The following is a 19,545-nucleotide window of genomic DNA, read 5'->3' on the forward strand; positions in this document are numbered from 1 at the left end:
TTGCAGGTTGAATCCAATTGGGGAATTATGTTTGTCTAATAGCCAATCCATGGCTATACCATTGAGTTTAGGATTTGCCACATAGCTGGAAAGAGGATAGAAAAAAGGGGTCAGTTCCTAGTATCTTGTCACACAAATTTTCAATTAGTGGAAATATAGGAATCTTGGAGTCTAAAAGAGGTCTCTATGAAGTATTGTATGATCTGAATGAGGGACTAGTGGTTGTTGAAAGAAGAGTAGTAGGGTTTGTTGTGGGTTGTGGCTAATAAAACCTATGTTTCCCTATGCCTCTGCATCACACTAAGTTTGGATAATTTTCTTGAAGTGCTCACCATAATTGAGGCATATTCATCACCATCTACCAAGAAAATAACTTCAATATCTCTGCTCTCTTCTCAAACAATTGTTTTGCGTTTAAATGTGTGTACCTTGCAGAGAAATTCAGGGTGAACCTAGTAAATCATATTACAATATATTAAGGTTCCAATGCTTACATTTATTCTAGATTTTGATTGTAATAAGACTCATCTTATGTCATTCAAATCAAGTTTAAAAACAAGCAACAAGCTTCACATTGTAATGCCCTAATATCCCCTTTATAATACAATACAGTTGTATTTATACTCAAGAAAATCTCCATAGGAAAGGTGATATGAAAGCAAGCACTCCATTTCACTCCCAAGAATAATTCACACTAACAAAGACGGAACTTTGACAGGAGCTAAGCAACAAAGCTAACAGGCCATTTCAATTACTTTACGTCAACAACAGAACATATCAACGAGTAATCACAATAAACCAAATAGAACCTGTGATTTCCCACCGGATATGTCAAAATCTGATTTGACAAATGCCATGGAGACAAAATTATCGGCATGGAAGATGTTATGTAATTGCAATGCAGCATTCGTAGAAGACAAATAATAATTTCCAAACTTTAATAATCTACTGACAAAATATAATATTTAGACACAGTGCATCAGGAGTAATATAGTAGAATGTTTCCGCCGTTCTTATTTTTCCTAAGGTGATAGTTTACACTCAATTATATCCATCGTATGGAACAACACAATGTAAAAAGGAAAGGAAACATCATAATTTCTGCAGCTTTTATCAAGAAAATCATTTTGCAGATTTAGGCCTTTTGTATGTTGTGCTCCAAAATTTAGTAAATGGTAAATATTGCAGCTACCCTGCACGGGTGACAGCAGCATGAATGGCATCTGCAAGGTGTGGAACTGTTTTTGAACTCAGGCCTGCCATACTTATACGCCTGCATGCAAAAGTAAATTCCAATAAGTATATTTGACTGTTTGTATTAAAATCTACTTTTGTTGTACTGAAAAAAAAAAAGGGAAAATGCATAGTGATCATCCATAGCTACACAACCAAGATATCATACAACTTTGAAAAAGGGTTCAAATTACGCGCGCACGCACACAGAAAGACTGAATGTGAAAATGCATATGAACCACTGAAAGATACACAACCAAGGAACAGAAAATCCATGAACTCTGAAGAAAGGAAATGAGTCACAAACATAGAAACACAGAGAACCCGAGAGAGGGATTGACGGAGAGGGAAAAGGAGAGAGAGGAAACCATCATATGCCATATAAATATGGACTGCCATAAGTCTGACTTGATTTTTAATTCAACCTAGTCAAATGAACATTCAAATCTCCTAAAGCAGGCTGTGTGTGTGTGTGTGTGTGTGTGAGAGAGAGAGAGAGAGAGAGAGACCCATCAGACGTCATATAAATATGGTACTCTGCTGTCATGAATCTAACTTGATCTTTATTTAAGCCAGTAAAAGTGAACATTCCAATTTGCTTTATGATGTGGCTCCAATCTCCAGGAGTCCCTGCAGGGTAAAACAATGTTGTTTAGAAGAGGAATTTACCAAAGGCATATAATGGGGCATCAGCGCTTGAAACTGGTCCATTATAAAGATCAAAGTCTTGATAGGTAATTACCCCGGGCTTTCAGAGCATTATACAGCTGGTGGCGCATGCTAATAATGCGATCTGCCATGTTTTTCAATTCAATAGTCCAATTATGATAAAGATTCCTGCAAAAAAATGATATTATCACCATCCTCCTAAATATTGTTATACTAGAGCAGATGTGAATGCATGAAATACATGCCTGTCACCCAGTATGGCTGCTACTATTGAAGCACCATGAATTGGAGGGCTTGAATACATTGGCCGAATAACAAGCTTCAATTGACTTTCAACTCTTTTTGCTACATGCTCACTTCTACATATCTGAAACAACATAGAACCCAAAGCACATATTGACAGTAACTACCTTTTCCCTTTCAAGAACTTAATCTGGCCACTGAACCTTCAATGCTCATGATATTCAAGAACATATGACGAATTTGACGAGTTCAACATGGGTGTATTAATTTCTTACAATGCTAAGAGCCCCTACACGCTCTCCATACAGCCCCATATTTTTAGCATAACTCTGAGCAACAAGGCATTCACCACCATCTGCTACAAATGAACGAACAGAGTATGCATCTGCATCGAGGCTTCCACTGGCAAATCCCTAAATTGGAAGTTTGGAAAGTCAATCATTGTGTTCTATGCAGAGTTAGGAGTCTGAAGCATATGTATGCTTTGATTTCAATACCATTTCTAATATAGTTCTTAATGGAAAAACAAAATTCTAAAAACCATCTATTGAATGGATTACCTGATAGGCACTATCAAAAAATGGCAGTAGATCTTTACTTCTAATTAATTGACGGATTCCATCCCACTGCTCTTGGGTGGGATCAACTCCAGTGGGATTATGAGCACATGCATGGAGAAGAACAATGGCGCCAGATGGAGCTGCCTGTAGGTCTTCAAGCATGCCTGTCAGAAGTACAGAAAGATGGATCAAATATTTGTCAATCTGTAAATTACCTAACAGTTTTTTATAGCTCAAAATTTATCACTCGTGACATAATATAAAAAAGAAAAATACCTTGATAATCAAGCCCCCGGGTTCTTGGATCATAATAACGATAGGTATTTACACCCAACCCTCCAAGATTGAAGATCTTGGGATGGTTGCCCCATGTAGGTACAGGAATATAGATTAAACGCTGCAAGGACACCAGTACATCTCAAATGATAAAATGAACTTTATATACATAGCATTCATAGCACAAGGTAATAGAATTGATTGTTGTTTACTGCATTTATTGTCGCCCACCACTAATACAATGCTTTTGCATTTATTGAGAATGAATACCTACTTGGCTATAGTGCCTTGACAAAAACTCAGCTCCGACCCTAAGGGAACCTGTTCCAGACAAACACTGTGCAGTGGTAACCCTTTTCTCTTGTATAGCTGGACTGTTGATACAAAAAATCAATTTATGAGATAAATTATGATACTAAGATTTCTTCTGTTCCATATTCACCAAAGGATAAGCTCTCTACTTAGAAAGCTTTCACCTGTCATTGCCAAGAATCAGCTTTGCACTAAGCTTATTGAATTCTGCAAGACCTGTTATAGGCAAGTACTCCTTATATTGCGACCTGTGCAAAAGCATAATTGGTCAAACATAGGAGCCTTGAGCAAAAATATTTGTACATTCAGAAGTGCACAGACGACTACAGAAGTTGAACGTCCATCAAACTACATGCCTGTCTTGAATTAAGAGCTCCTCTGCTTGCCTGACAACGTTCAGAATAAGAGGTTTTCCTTCCTAAAATGCAGAAACAACACTCAAGAAAAATCAGATATGCAATCAGAATTAGATGATCCTCTTAATAAGCTTTGAGAATATGGCCAACTGTGCTTACCATTAGCACTACATTGACACTAAAAATCAGATAGAACACCTTTTATGTGCTTATGATAAATTAACATTATATAATATTTAAAGTCAAACTTCTATGCCAACTACTTATGTTCAAAAACTTCACACATCTAAGCTTTAAAATATATAAACTCGAGAAAACAGTATAAGACTGCTTACTAGCATAGATATCTTAAATACTTCTAGCTAAAATATTCCAAGAGATACCAATCTCAAGACACCTATCTATCATAAAAAAGTTGTAACAGATGCACTATAGATGTCTTCATATTGATGTCTCTTGGCATCTTTTAGATATATGTATTTAACTTTTAAGATATCTATGCGAGTATTTGTTTTATTTTATTTGAAAACTAATTTATATAAGGTATTTACTACATATTTCATTGTATAGTTATTCAAAAATTAAATTACTTCCAATATTTGTTTTTTAGTGAAATACATGGCTTTCAGCCATTTTATTTATCAAATACATAGTAGATTCAGTCATTTATTTACTCAGTATTTTTTTCTGTTCTTTACTTTCTTTAAATTCTACTTATGTTATATTTATTAAGTACACAAAACTGCTTATTTAATATATATAAAGATATTGATACAGTGATGGAGTGCAAAGGGGAGCGCCAAAGGCGCGCAGGTTTCAAGGGGTCAAGGGTTTGGATGTCGAGTGTCTGACAGAACATCTGGCAGGTTTGGTCCACATGTCCCTTGGCAAGCCCCCTGTTTCAGAGGCCCTGCCTGTGGATATGATGGTTTCAGGAGATCGGATTTGGGTGGAAATTCAAAAAAGCAACAGGGTTCGGATCACAACCACTGGGTTTCTCTAAAAAAATTAATGGAGTCTTTGGAGGCCTCAAACAAGTAGAGATGAAGATGTGGCAGCCAAGGATGGATATCGCACAGCTGTCAATCACGAAAGATGACCCGGCTACTTCAGACAATAGGGTTGTGGACATAAGCATTGATTCAGAGGCTTGGAAGGACTCCGTAAGTTTGTTGAGATCTACAGCATTCTTCATGAAGTGGGGAGGGGGCTGGCCTGCCTATCCCACGATCAGAAAATGGAATGACGATGAGTCGCGAACCCATTTTAGCCTGAAAACTCTTCCCAACGGATTCTTTCTGGTGATCACAGGCACAGTGCAAGAAAAAGCTAGAATCCTCTACAATCGCCCTTTTTTGATGAGTGGTATGGGTTTTTATATTAAGGATTGGGTCCCCAATTTCAACCCTAAACAAGCATCGATTGAGGAAATGCCAATGTGGATCTGCTTGTACAATTTGCCCAATGAATACTGGAAGGAAGAGATTTTCAAATCTATTGGAGATAAGCTTGGAACCTACATCAAATCGGATGAGACCATTGCCAAGGATGATCTCAGAATGTATGCGAGGATCTGTGTATTGTGGAAGCCAAATCCTCTCCTACCAAAGGCTACTGAAATCTGAACCTCCAAAGTTTTTTGGCGGCAAGATTTGGAAGTGAAAGAGATAATGGAAAAATGCAAAGCCTGTAAGGATTGGGGGCATAACAAAAGGGAGTGTATGATCTTGCAGAAGGGTAAGGGGAAGGAAGAATGAATGTTGGAGGAGAAATTGGCTAAGGCCTCAGAGCATCTGCAAGTAGATGGGTCAAGAAATAATGTTAACCACTTGGAGCTACAGCCTTTGAACCTGTTTTTCTCATTTAACCTTCCATGGTGTTCCAAGACCTGAGGATAATCCCCCGAAATTCGCCACTATCTTGGCCAGTAATGTCAATACACAATTACTAGCAGTGAGTTTAGTTTAGTGCCCTTCAAGAACGACGGTTGTTCCAAATAGAGGAGGACAATGGCACTCAAGAAAGGATGGCATTTCCCCTGGTGCATGGGCCAAATTTGGCTAACATTATTGTGACCTTGTCTCCTAATGATGAGATTGAGAAAGGATCCATGGATGAGGTTCATGGGGCTCATGACATCCCTAAAGATCCTTCGATTCCGACTAGTCAAGTCCCTAAGATGGATGCAGGTTCCTTGATTGACATACACATGTCCCCTGCCAAGCACAATGGCAGGGCGGCATCGAAAGTAGGATCTAAGGAGGAGCTTGCTTCCATTGAGGATTCGGTTGATGAGGTAGATATCTTAGAAAATAGAACTATCAAACAGTCCACATCTAAATCTGCTAAAGCAAACTTGGGTAGCCAACAATCCAGGGGTAGGAAATCCATTCAACAACTATTGGAGGATGATGGAAACATGAAGGGGCAGCCATGAAGGTCCTTACATGCAATGTTAGGGGTTGCAATGCTCTTTACAAGCGTCGCTTGATCAAAGAAGTTTTCATCAGGTGTATCCTAAAGTTGTTTGCATTCAAGAAACCAAGTTGGATTCAGAGGGCACGACAAGGATCTTTGGTGTTGGCAAAAATGGTTGGTTTTCCTGTCAATGCTACTATGATGCAGGAGCATCCTAGGGTAGTTGGCGATCCTACATGTAGGAGGGATTTTGGCTTGGATTTGTGGACTCAATCACCAAAGGAGTGGTGCTCGGTCATTAGTGGGTGTAATGTTGGCCAAGGTGCTAGGCCATTGAAGGGGCTCAGTCGCTATAGGTGCTCGGCATATATTGTTGCTCGACAATGCTTGTGGGAGCTCGGCGATGCTTGTGGCAGTTGCTGATGCTCGGTAGTATGGCTTGTAGGATGGAGTTCTTGTGGATTTGTCTGGATGATTTAATGCATATTGCGTGAGATCGTGATGTCGATCGATCGTTGGAGTTTGTGTGGACCTATTTTTGGTCTTGGTTAATTGTTCTTGATGTATTTGATAAGTGTTGTAATCCTTTTAAGGCATTTGGTATTTAATATCTATTGGAGGCCAACTTGGGGCTCAACATGTATTTAATGTAAGGATTTATTTAGTTTGTAGCTTACTAGGCCAACTTGTGGCTTAGTTGGGTATAAGTAGGGGGTCTTGTGGAGTCTTTAGTCATAATCATCCAGCTTAGAGAAGAGACTGTGGGAGAGGAGTGAACTTTGAGTAGAGCTAGTAGCTGAGGCTTGGGAAACAAGGAGATTGCTTGGTGGGCTTGCGGGCATAAGTTGAGATCTTGGAGGTTTCTACCATAGTGGTGTTGTGTTACAAATCTAGCTAGCTAGGGGTTTTGGATTGGATCTTGCGGGATCTTGCAGAACTGTTATTGTAATTGCTATTGTATTTGGTTGTAACCAAGAAGGCCTTACAGCCCAGCATATTGCATGTAATCAGTTGTATTATGAATAAAGAGTTGAGTTTGGTATCAGATTATGTATCTTGTGTTGTGTTTCCGTTGTGTGATTATTTGCTAGGGGCTAAGACATCTCCTTTAGGGATTCTCTTGCCTTGTACTGCATCATACAGGGGAATCTGGAGGTCTAGGGGTCTTGTGGAATCCAAGGTTGGTGAAAGTTGAGGCGATCTCTAGAGCTCATAATTGACAACTAGTCAAAGTAAGCTCATTAGTTATTAGCTTTACTGAGTTTTTAGTGAATGATTAGGGCAGGTAGTCTATCTTTTCAATTTTTCAGAAAATTAGTTTACATAAAAAGAAACCTTAAGTCTTGGAACAAGCTCCACTTTGGTGACATTTTGAAGAGAAGCGTATTCTTGAGGAACGGTTGGAGTCTCTTAAGAGAAAAGTTGTAGTGGATGGTATGGATGAAGTAGATTACCTAATAGAGAAGGAATTGTTATGAAGATATGGGGAGATTTTGCAAAGGCAAAAGATATATTGGAAGCAAAAATCAAGGAAAATTTGGCTTAGGGAAGGTGATAGGAATAGGAAATTCTTTCACAGTTCAGTCAAAGCTAAGAGAAGTATCAATAGAATTCTTTCAATTCGGCTAAGGGATGGCTCATTTTCCAAAGATGGTCATTTGATCAATCAAGAAGCAGTCAACTTCTTTTCAACTTTGGAGTCAAGAAGAACTGTAATGGGGTAGGGCACGAGGAATTCATGGGGGTGGTTCCCAACCTAGTAAGCGAAGAGCATAATAAGATGTTGGCTCAACTAGTCTCGCTGAGTGAGCTCAAGACAATTGTTTTGGTATGGGATGTGATAAGGCCTCGAGGTCGGATGGCTTTCAAGCCTTTTTCCATCAACAATTTCGGGAGGTATTGAAAGGAGATCTATTGGGGGTAGTGGAGGAATCTAGGACTAAGGGGTTCTTCTTGAAGGACTTCAATAACACTATGGTTGCTTTGATTCCCAAACATGACAAGCCATTGTCATTTGAATATTTTAGGCCGATCTCACTCTATAACACAATGTACAAGATCACCTTGAAAGTGGTTGCGAACAGACTAAGGTTTTGGACAAACTCATTTCCATCGAACAGAGCGGCTTTACTCCTAACCGAAACATAGTTGATGTGATCATCGTGGCCCATGAAGTCATTCATTTGACCAAGGCTAGTAAACATAGAAGAATGTTGTTGAAGCTAGATATTTGGAAAGCATATGACAGAGTGAATAGAGGCTTTTTGCTCAAGGTTCTTAAAAAGTTTTTTGCAAGTCATTGGATCAATGGATCAGTAGTATGTTCTCCTCTTACAGGGCGCCAATTCTTGTTAACTCCAATCCCCAGGTTTTTTTTGAAACCTCCAGAGGCCTCCGCTAAGGAGACCCTATTTCAATCTACTGACTAAGTCTTAAGAAAAATGATTATATGAAAGCGAGAACAAGGATCATGGAAGGGCATTGGAATTGCTAGGGATGTGGAGCGAACTTCCCACTCCAAGTTTGCAGATGACACATCTCTTTGGGGTTGTTTCTATAAATGAGGCGAGAGTCATGAAATAGGTTTTGGACTCCTATAGTATGGCAACAGGTCAGTGTGTTAACTAACAAAAATCAAAGATTTTCTTTTTTAACAAAAGTTGGCTCTCAAAGGGTGATTGCTAGGTTGTTTGGGGTCCGCATGGGCCTCCCAACTAAATTCCTTGGTAATCTTTTTGTTGGAGCTGACAAGGCTGATCTTTGGGAAGACTTAATAGATGGGTGTAAAGCCAAGATGGAAGCATGGAAGAACAAGTGGCTCACATTAGTTGGCTGAATTCTTATGTTGAAAATGGTAATCTCGACAACGCTATTGTACTCCATGGCATGCTTCAATATCCCTAGTAAAGTTGTTAAGACCATACAAAAAAAGATGTGCAAATTCCTTTGGAATGGTTCGTGAGAATAGGATAAGTTTCCATTGATGGCTTGGGATAGAGTTTGCAAACCATAAGGGGGAGGAGGTGTGGGTTTACTGGATTGGAAGCTGATCAATGAAGCAATGGGTGTGAAACTTGTCTAGCAAATGTACCAATGTTTATATCAGCATTGGGTACAGATTCTGTAGGATAAGTACCTAGATGAGGAAGCCAAGGAAAGTATTTTTACTATTGAAAATCCCCTCAAAGGCTCGGTGCTTTGGAATTTTTTAATGAGTTGTCAAGGGATAGTGACGAACCACCTAACATGGTAAGGAGGTGATGGACAAATGGCCAAATTTTAGAGCAACTTTTGGGATGGTTTACTAGTTTTGGAGTAGGAAGCGATTTCTTAGAACATTGAGACAGCATCCACTTTGCATTGGGGAATGAAGGCTAGGGATTTTGTAGACATGAATTATTTTCAAGTTGGTCAGGTTCTTAGGTGGAAGAATCCAAGCACACTTGGCTTATCAGAATAGGATAGGATGACCCTCGAAGCTATCCTCAAAAATAAAATCAGCTATCGGGTCCAGGGCCCAAGATGAGATCAAGTGGTGTGGAGCAAAAGGTGGGTAGTATTCAATCAAGATTGGATACAAACTGCTCGAAAATATATTCAAATAGGTGGAATGGGAATGACGAAATTTCTGGCATAAGGCTTGCTTACCAAAATTTGGGGCCTTTGCTTGGCTGGTAGGTAATGGCAAAAGCGTTGATAGGGAACAAGCTCATGAGGATAGGTTTTGCAAGACCATACAATGTGCCAAAAACCAGAATAGACCTTGGATCATCTGTTTCTGTCATGTGATTTTTCACTGGAAGCATGGAGATTCGGATTGCAAATACTTCATTGGAGTGGCCCATTGCCATAAAAATTAAAAAGTTGATTGGATTTTTCAGTTGTTCCTAATGTATCCTTTACTTTCTCTTCAATTTGGCACTTTCTTCCATCTACAACATTGTGGGACATCTGGAAGAACACAAGCAAAGGATCTTTCAAGACAAATTTGAATCCTTTGTGAGATCTAGTTTTTGAATAGAGAAAGCGGTGTCTAAACTAGTATAAAATGCGGCCTCACAGATCAACTCTCAGAAAACTCCATTTAGTTAGTTTAATTCTTTGGTTCAGTGGAATTGGCCTCTTGTGAAATACAGGCCCATTAATGGGCTTTAGACCATTAATGGGCTTTAGAGGGCTAATCCTTTGCTAAAGGATGAGTAGAAGTTTTGGAAAACACTTGAGAGTGGGTGGATAAAAGTGAATTTTGACAGAGCCTCAACAGGTAACCTGGACCGATCAGGGGCAGGGTATGTGGCTTGTGATGAGTTTGGGAGTATTTTGGCACTTGGCACCAAAAAGTTCCCCGAGGGGACAAATAATGAGGCAGAGTGTCTAGTTGCAGTTGGTGTTGTTCTTCTCGCCAAGAAACTAGGGGTTTGAGAAAATTATCTTGAAGGTGATTCCCAACTCACTATGAAGGGGATTACTAAAGGTCAAATGGACACTTGGTAATTCTCGCCAAGAAACTGGGGGTTTGAAAAAATTATCTTGAAGGTGATTCCCAACTCACTATAAATGGGATTACTAAAGGTCAAATGGACACTTGGTAGCTCAACAAACACATCAGGAGGATTCATGCACTACTAATGGAATTTGAAGATTTCAAGGTGACATACATGTTTTGGGAGGAAAACTCAATTGCTGACAAACTCTCCAACATCGGGGTGAATGGGTTATTAGTGGACAATTTTGAACTTTTTGAAGATCTAAGGTACTTGTAGTACCTAGACTTTTCTTGTCAAAATGAAATGCTTTGAGGTAATTTTTCTTTTGCCACTTGGCTGTAAGGTGTGATATTATGAGAATGGGGGCGGGGAAAGTACTTTTCATTTTCCAAATCAGAAGTACAGGGGATTGGCTGGTCACTACAGTAAGTGGCAATACGGGCAGAATTTTCTCAAATCTTTTGTATTATGAATAAAGATGGAAAGGATTGATGCATAGGTCACACATTTCAGAGCATCTTTTGAGGCACGAGTTGTCCTTTGAGAGATTCAAAAGCCAGTTTGGTGATCATAATTTCCTGTTTTCTTGAGCCTGCAGTGTTTATAGTGATCTGGGGTCGCATTTGGCAATGGAGGCCAAGTTTTCCCTGCAAACAACGAGCCAAATCTCGTCCAAGCCCCATTTCCATCTTACGCATGCACAACATCTTCAAAATTGACGGCATTGGGTTCTAGGAGGTGATTGTGTTGATGCTGGGGGAGGAGTTTCTCAACACGGAATTGCAGCCAAGGTCTAACCTCAACATCTCTTCCCTCTTTCTAGGCTAGGCCTGGCTCTAATGGTTGGCTCTTCACGAGAGGTGTTGTGTGTGGCCCGTGCGTGTTTCGAACCCAAATGGGCAGGTGGGCTCGCAGGAATTGTGGCTCATGCTGAGATTGGTGTGGATTTGTACATGTACCATGGGTCGTGGCAGCTAATTGGCAGTGGGGATGGGGAGTTGCAGCCGCTCGTGATCTGAACGTCTAGCTGTCCGAAGGCAGTACACATGGTGAATATGAGAAAGGGTGGCAGGATGTAATGTCTATGTTGAACAAAATGGAGGCAAATAGAGCAGTGGTGGCAGAATGAAAAATGAGTAGGAAGGTGACACCAGTGAATTCCTCAACTCCCAAGGGGGAGGATGGATGCCCTATCCCTTACTGTTAGTTTCAAGCCAAGAAGAGGGCTGATAGTGTGCAAGGTGGTGTTCCTGGTATTTCTGGTGTTGGTGAGGCAGCTCTGGTTGCTAGTGGCGTAGGGAGGCGTGACCATGAAGTGGTGGCTGGAAGTGTTTTGGAGATGGGGGGTGCTTGTGCTGGTCCGTCTGCTATGAACTTCTCAAGCGATGAGGCTTGGGGTTGGTTCAGTTAATGATCTGTGCTTTGTAGTTTATGTGCCCTGTTTTCCATGGTATAGATTAATGTTGTGTTAGTTGTGTTGAGTTTGTATAGTCTTTTTGGCTTCTGCTGTTTTGGGTGGTGATTGTAGGGAATGTCTTGAAGGATCTTCCAGTATGTGGCTTCCTTTCTATGCAGGGGTTTGTCAGACATCTGCCAAACAGTGGCTTCATTAATGTACTGGGAGTTTTTTGAATAAATATAAGCATATTTTTTAATTTTTTGATAGGTAATCAGCTGAAGCCTAGATGATTTATTATTCATTTTATTATTATTGTTAGATTAATTATTATGTGTTAATCTTGTGTAGATTCGAACCCAAGACCTCTCCGATGAGAGGCTCATAATTTACCGATGCGTTGTAGGCTCTTGCCTAATAAATATAAGCATATTATTATTGATAAAAAAGAAGATTTACAAACTATTCGTTAACTAACAAATTAAAAATACACGTAAAAGGATAATATTAAGTTATTTTTCTATATTATGAAAAATCTGAATTCAAAATAAATTATTGACTATATATTTATTCATATAGTGGTTAAGGACATAGTTATTTAATTGATAGTTTATTCACCTTTATTAAAAGAAAATAACCATCAGTACTAAATTACTAATACAAAATATAGTAATTTTGTGGAGTTAAATCTTTCAAGTTTAAATATAATTTTAATTATTAGTGTCGAGTACTCTTGACCATACATTTTACTTGTTTTGTATATTTATTAGTTTTGGTCCGTTGACAGAATTTTTGTTAATGCACCCATCCATTACACTCCACCCAATGTTGCCACTATAGGTAACATTTATCAGAATAATAAGTTTTCAACTGTGTTTTTAATATTATAATCAAAAGAACAGGAATAGAGAACATTTTAGATGAATGATTCTTCTCTATCATTATTCACAGTTACAAATTTGAGTGTTGGCTAATCATTGGCTTGGCAATCAAACAATGAACATACACTCTAAATTGCAAAATGGCCTACAATATAAATCATTTGTGAAACAGATACTCATGATGTAAATGAAATGTTCCAGGAATCAAATCCATAAGCTAAACTTCAATTACGTTATATTAATGGATCGCCTGAAAAAAAAACTCTAGTTATTACTGTATTAAGAATTACCTCTGTTCGATATGCACCTACACCCAAATTCAACTTCACAGGGCTTGGATCCTTGTTGAAGGCAACTGTCACCTAGTCATTCCGAGTGGGAATTCAGCAACATTTTTTGAATGCCAAACAGATAAAAACTAATATAAACACAACTTCTAAAAGGGTAAGGGCATAAACATTGCAGCTCCAAAAAGGTAATTAGAACTATACATGTCCTGGATTAGCACAATTACCATATCCTGTCAACACTTGTTAACATGAAAATACATATTAAATATGCAACTTTAATGCTTACAGGGTAAGGCATAAATACTGCAACTTCAAATAGCTGATAAAAACTATACATAACCTTTATTAACACAATTTCCATATCCTGTCAACACTTGTTCACATAAAAACACTTTTAAAAATATGCAAGTTTACTTGATATCCAAATTTTGGAAATTTCACCTAGAGGCGTAATCATCTTCTGATACACCAAAGAAGCTGTGATAAGCAAGCAATTGTGTGTTTCAGTTCTGTGCAGGTGCTACTAAATGACATTTAAATTGCAGATACTGAAACTAACTTAACCACAAGTAAAACATGGAAAAACATTATTAGAAGGTTCAACAATACTGGTCAAAAAGGAAGGAAATTTTCCCCGTTTATATATGCATGAAAGAGTATACAAACAACAATTCTTTAGATACAATGAAAATATTGTAAGCATTGCAAATGAATGGTCAAATCATGTATAATCCGAGTCACATATGCAAACTCAGTCCCTAAAAAATATTCAAGTAGACAAACAACTTTCACCATTTCTCTAAAGGAGAAAAACTATCATATATATAGATTCTCTAAGAGATGGGCATCCAGATTTAAATTGAAGATGCATAATTGAGTAATGCAACATTTGAACTATAGTCTCACAACAAGCATTAAGAGATACTATCATAGATATGGAATCTCTAAGAGACGGGCATCCAGGTTTTAAGAAAAGTACTGATGCATAGTTGAGTGAAACAAGAATTGAACTAAAGTATCAGAACAAGCATTGCCAGTTTTGTGAAGGAGTGGCATATAGTATCGTAATTGCAAGGCACAAATAAAAAACTAAAGATCCTCCACAGTAAGAGAGCCCAAAGTATGGAAAGCCATTGTTGGCCTAAGCTGATCATGGAAGCGAGGTTGGATAGAAGAAAGAACATGTGGATGAAACAAAACGTTAAATGGATGGAAAAATGGAATATCAGTATACATGAATGTCGGAATAACAGTGCTGAGATAAAGAAGTTTGTGAAGGAAAGATTCAGGAGCTGCATATGGTCAAAACAAAATGGGTGCAAAGACTATTATATCAAAGAATTTAACCCAACAAGGGCCCATGAGGAGAAAACATACATGGAAGCAAATATGAAATGGAGAGCTAAAATGCTCATTGCACTACTTAGGACAGGCTCTCATCATATGAGATGTGAAACAGGCAGATGGAAGATACCCAAGGAAAAATGGCAGGAGAGAATATGTCTGTTTTGCAACACGGGAGCAGTTGAGACTGAGCGCCACTTTCTCATGGAATGTCCAGCATACAATGACATCCACTCCAGCTATCGGGATATTCTAGCAAATGGAAAGTTAGATACTCTTTTCGAGGAAGAGGAGTTGGACGGGACAGCAAATTTACTGGTCAATATTCACTGTCACAGGGCAGACTTAGAGAAGCAACTCCAAAAGGCCTAATGTTTTTATCGTGTGGGGGTGCTTGTATTTTGTCTTGTGGGTCCCATAGGCTGCTTTGGCCTCGTGGACATTATTAAAATCGTTCATTCATTCATTCATTCAAATCGTTTTGAATTAGAATTAGACACAGTGGATTTTAGAATTTCTCCAAAGGGAGACCATCATCAATGGATTCTTAAAGAAATGAAGATTAAAATTTGCTACATAAGGATCTGATTTTGTTGTACTTATCTAGTTTGTCAGCTCCAATTATTTTTCTCTGAGGGTCAACAAACAAGAAATAAAACACAATAACTCAATGGATATGAAACTTTAACCGAGAAATCAAATCTATGTTAAATAGAAGCATCCTAGCGGTCAAACACTCTTGCATTACCCAATAGAATTCCATTCAAAGAGTTCTCATATGAAGTGTGTGTTGTGTGCTTTTGTGTGAGGTTTTGTTTATGTTGGTTCGGGAGCCTAGGTAATCTATTTGCATTCATGCAAAGTCCATTGGTTTTGATATTGGTGTCATTCTCTGAATCACACAAACTAAAGTAAATTCTTGTGTTTGTTAAAAATAGTGCTAAAGTAGATTTGTGTGTTTGTTGAAACAATGAAAATCACCATGGAACTATACCAGGCAAAACATGTCACCAAAGTATTGTTATGCGAGGTTAGGGAAGCCATGTAAGATCCAATCTAGGCCAATTGATGAAAAGTGATGAATACTCGTTCGTCAATTATGTTAGACTCCCTTGAATAGCCAAATGTATTCAAGTGGATTTCAAAAAGATCTAGATCTCTATGAAGCTTTGGTTACAGGCATGTGGTGCAGCAAGGACCTTTCCAATCTTGCACCTATCAAGGTGGTCAACAATCATTGCAATAGCATATAAGTGAAAAGATAAGTCAAGGCCATGGTTACTAAAGTCCCATTTCCTACCCCCTGAGACATGTCTTGGAGACAGGGATATGTCTCTAGAAATCTCCGGTAACTTCATGACATACATGGTTCTTTTGGTTACTGTATCCCAGTATACTCGAAGCCTCCTAACCAAAAAACATCATCTTACACCAAAAACACTTAGGGGGATGCCTTAATAAGCAAAAAGGAAGGTAAACAATAAAATAAGCCTGCACAATATTTCACGCTGATATTTTGGATGATACAAAAATCCATGGAAAGCTAGAGTGATTGGATCTATTGATAGTGTAGACAATTTGAGAGAGACATAAACAAGTATAACTGATTTCCTGTTGTTGTAATGGTCTAAAGAGAAATTGCCTTTATTGTTTATTGTTCTTCAATGATTGATTTGCTATACCTGCTTTCAAAGCTCTATGTCATGATATTTCTGGAAATTATTAAATATATTTAAAAATGGCATTTCCAAGTACCCATGTCTCCTATTTTTGAAATTAGCTATTTCGGTATTGGTATCAACCTCTGACATCTCCAAGTACCTCTTGTCTCTTTGTGACTCTGGTTGAGACTAAAGTTTGTGTGAAGTCATGTTGAAGGATCGTAGCCTTGAGAGCTAGAGGAAATCCAGAAGTGAAACATAGTGGTTCTTAGTCATAGCTAAAGTTTGTAAAGCGTTAGATTGTAATGTGGGGAATCTTCAAAAAAATGGTTGAATATTTGTAGGGCTGGACAATGTATGCCTTTTAGGTCTCATACAACTTACGAGTGGCCCATAAATGTACAATTCTTCATGTGCTTTACTTGTTCATGTGCTTTCTTCATGCAACTTTGGGCACTTGTTAGCTAGTTGTTCATTCAACTCTATTTGCAATTTTACATTATTTGGAATAAGAGCAAGAACCAAGTATTGAGAGTGAGAGTTGTTTAAGCTCCATAATGAAGTGCATTTGTGTATTTCATATTGTGAATCAACTAATGGAGCTATGGCTTGTAGAGGAAGATGAGTAGAGAACAACTAAGATGCCAAAACATGACATGTTGCAGATCTTACTGATATGTTGAGACTTGGGCGCTCTTTAGGAAAGGCTAAATGGCATGGATACTACGCAAAGGAGAAGAGCAGTTGTGACAATAGATATCAAGGACGATGAGAGAGATGCTGCCATGCAAGAATGTGGGTTGATGCCAACATTGAGGGAAAACAGACAAAATATATATTCACTAGAACCTTCATGAGGGTAGGAAGTAAGCCAAGCTTTGACCTTATAAACCACTTGGGAAAATTAAAACTAGGAGTTGCTGGACCATATCATAGATTTGCAAACTATTATAATTTTGGCAGATAGATGTGATACATGAGCATCGAGTTCAAACGCATGCCACCTTGTCGTGGGACTTTATCAAAGAGAGTACATTAGAAGAGGTAAGTAAAAGGTCTCAAGTTGATTCTCTTAAACTCAAGGGAAAATTCATGTTGGTGAACTACACACTTTAATTTTCCAAGAACTCTAGAATCTGCACAAAATTGAGGCACCTAGGAAACAACCCCAAAAGAGTTCTCCTAACTCATCCTTTGAGCAGGTCATATGTAACATCATGAAGAAAAGGTCTCCAAAAAATGAATGGATTGTGCATCTCAATATAAACACATGCAACCCAAGTTCCTGAATTCATGGTCTCATAAATATGAAGGCAATATGAGAATTCCAACATCACAAGTGCCATGGTCAAACATGAACTGCTACTTTGACAACCCAAAAACAACCTTTTAATTCTAGTTCATCTTATAGTATGATTTTTTTTCTAATTCATAAGACTCCACAATCCACCAAAATTTTAAAAAGCTTGACCAGCCTATAGCTTGTACCAAATGTAAAATCAACTTGACAAAGGATCAAATCTTTTAACCAACATGATCAAGATAATCTGTCTTTTTCTTCTTCAAGGCTGATAACTCATAACATGCATATGAAAAAGAAACTCCTTGATTGATCTTGTAACAGAATGTGAGAAAGCAAAAATGGACCAAAAAGAGAATATATATTCATTTCAGAACATTGCATTTAAGGCCATAGATGTGTGTCATTTTAATAATCCTCATCTTAACATTTGAAAAGATCAGCATTGTTTGGACTCGGAGATGTGCATGGTATCATGCAAATGTTGGGTCAACCAAATTGGTTCTTTACAAATACAAGTGATGCTGAAAGGAAATTTGTTTTTCAGATTGATGACATATGGACCTTGCTGATTTCCAACCCCTGGTTACATTCTTGAGAGTTATTCACAAAAACATGTCCTGGTTCAAATTCGCAACCTTGGATGATATCGAACTAGCACAGTGATAGTTGAATTCTGAAACAGATCCTCGTAAAGAAAACTTAGAAGTTGTGTAGACCAAGCCTTTTTCTATTGGAACCGGGACTCATCATGAACACTCTCTCCATGATCATTCCACTCTAAATTTGCTCAAGGACAAGCAATCTTGGTAAGGGTGGACTGTCATGCCCCACCTAAGAGATCACAACATTCATAAATACTAACCGGAGTGTTTTTTTAATTAAGTTTGGGCAATGAAGTTAATAGGGCTTCAAAAGGGGATGACATATTAGTAATATAGTCAGAGAGGGGGCTGACTAAGAGAATAAGAATAGACAAAACATGGTCCAAGCAGCATCTATGAATAGAGTTGTCCCTTGCAAACTGAAGAAGTGTGACTCCCTCTATTTCATAAGTATAAGGAGTAAAATTCATTTGTGGAGAGCATCTATTGAGAAATCAATTAACCATGAATTCAGAAATCAGTTGAGAACCAATTGAGGAATAATTCAGAATATAAATCAGAGCAGTAAATAATATATTTCAGAGATTAAATTATTGCATCCATTTGAGAATAAATCTACCAATTCATCAAAAGGTATGTAGCTAGAGATAACCTAGCAAATTCCTCGAGACATCATATCTTGAATTTGTGAAGTGCCTTACAAAAATGAAGGATGGCTAACCACAAGAGATGGAGGAGGATCCACCTATCATGCTTTTATAAAATTAAACTGGAGGTGGAATACAACCAGCCTTCCATGCTTGGGATTGATCAAAGAGGATGACCAGCCTCCAAGGTGGACTGAGGGATAGCAGGGTGACCAACCTTCCATGCTCTCAAGAAGTGAAAGGAGAGAAACCTTGAAAATTGGCGGTTTGGAAGCATTTGAAAATAATTCATGATGTGATTGGCTCCAAGGAATATGATATGATGTATGACGTAAATAAGAATGATACTTTAATTTATTGATCTAGATATTATGATTTAGTGACTAATTTGTTTGCAGACCCAAAAAAAGGGGTGTCATTACAAGGCTCTTGAATCGCTCAATTGTGACCCACTTGATTAGTACTTGTGAACCTTTGTGACAGTGTACATGGTATAAGACCCACATGTTAGTCTGATATTGGAGCAAAAGCAAGCTGTCATTGGATAGAACGCTTGGAGCCATTATTGTATCTTATGGACTAGTCAACATTCACCTGTATCATGAAGGTGAAAGATTGCTAGGGGTTATCCTAGATGTGATACCCATATTATGAGAAAGCAAAAATGGACCAAAAAGAGAATATATATTCATTTCAGAACATTGCATTTAAGGCCATAGATGTGTGTCATTTTAATAATCCTCATCTTAACATTTGGAAAGATCATCATTGTTTGGACTCGGAGATGTGCATGATATCATGCAAATGTTGGGTCAACCAAATCGGTTCTTTGCAGATACAAGTGATGCTGAAAGGGAAATTGATTCT

General features: G+C 38.2%; 1 protein-coding gene across 1 annotated transcript in view; it reads right to left on the reverse strand.

Annotated features, from left to right (window-relative positions):
• Positions 1–912: 912 nt before the first annotated feature.
• LOC149539439 (aspartate aminotransferase, cytoplasmic isozyme 1-like) overlaps positions 913–19,545 on the reverse strand; it is a 40,562-nt gene continuing 21,929 nt past the window's right edge. Inside the window, exons 2-12 of the mRNA XM_089800675.1 lie at positions 13,122–13,193; positions 3,650–3,711; positions 3,458–3,541; positions 3,256–3,355; positions 2,982–3,102; positions 2,706–2,869; positions 2,421–2,558; positions 2,148–2,269; positions 1,976–2,070; positions 1,743–1,863; positions 913–1,273 (exon numbers count right to left, since the gene is read on the reverse strand). Coding sequence (XP_089656801.1) covers positions 1,189–1,273; positions 1,743–1,863; positions 1,976–2,070; positions 2,148–2,269; positions 2,421–2,558; positions 2,706–2,869; positions 2,982–3,102; positions 3,256–3,355; positions 3,458–3,541; positions 3,650–3,711; positions 13,122–13,193 — 1,164 coding nt within the window. The 3' untranslated portion in view covers positions 913–1,188. The remainder of the gene's footprint in view (positions 1,274–1,742; positions 1,864–1,975; positions 2,071–2,147; positions 2,270–2,420; positions 2,559–2,705; positions 2,870–2,981; positions 3,103–3,255; positions 3,356–3,457; positions 3,542–3,649; positions 3,712–13,121; positions 13,194–19,545) is intronic.

This window comes from Cupressus sempervirens, chromosome 9, assembly GCF_028749045.1.
Source record: "Cupressus sempervirens isolate cs-2001-9-10 chromosome 9, ASM2874904v1, whole genome shotgun sequence".
Lineage (NCBI taxonomy): Eukaryota > Viridiplantae > Streptophyta > Pinopsida > Cupressales > Cupressaceae > Cupressus > Cupressus sempervirens.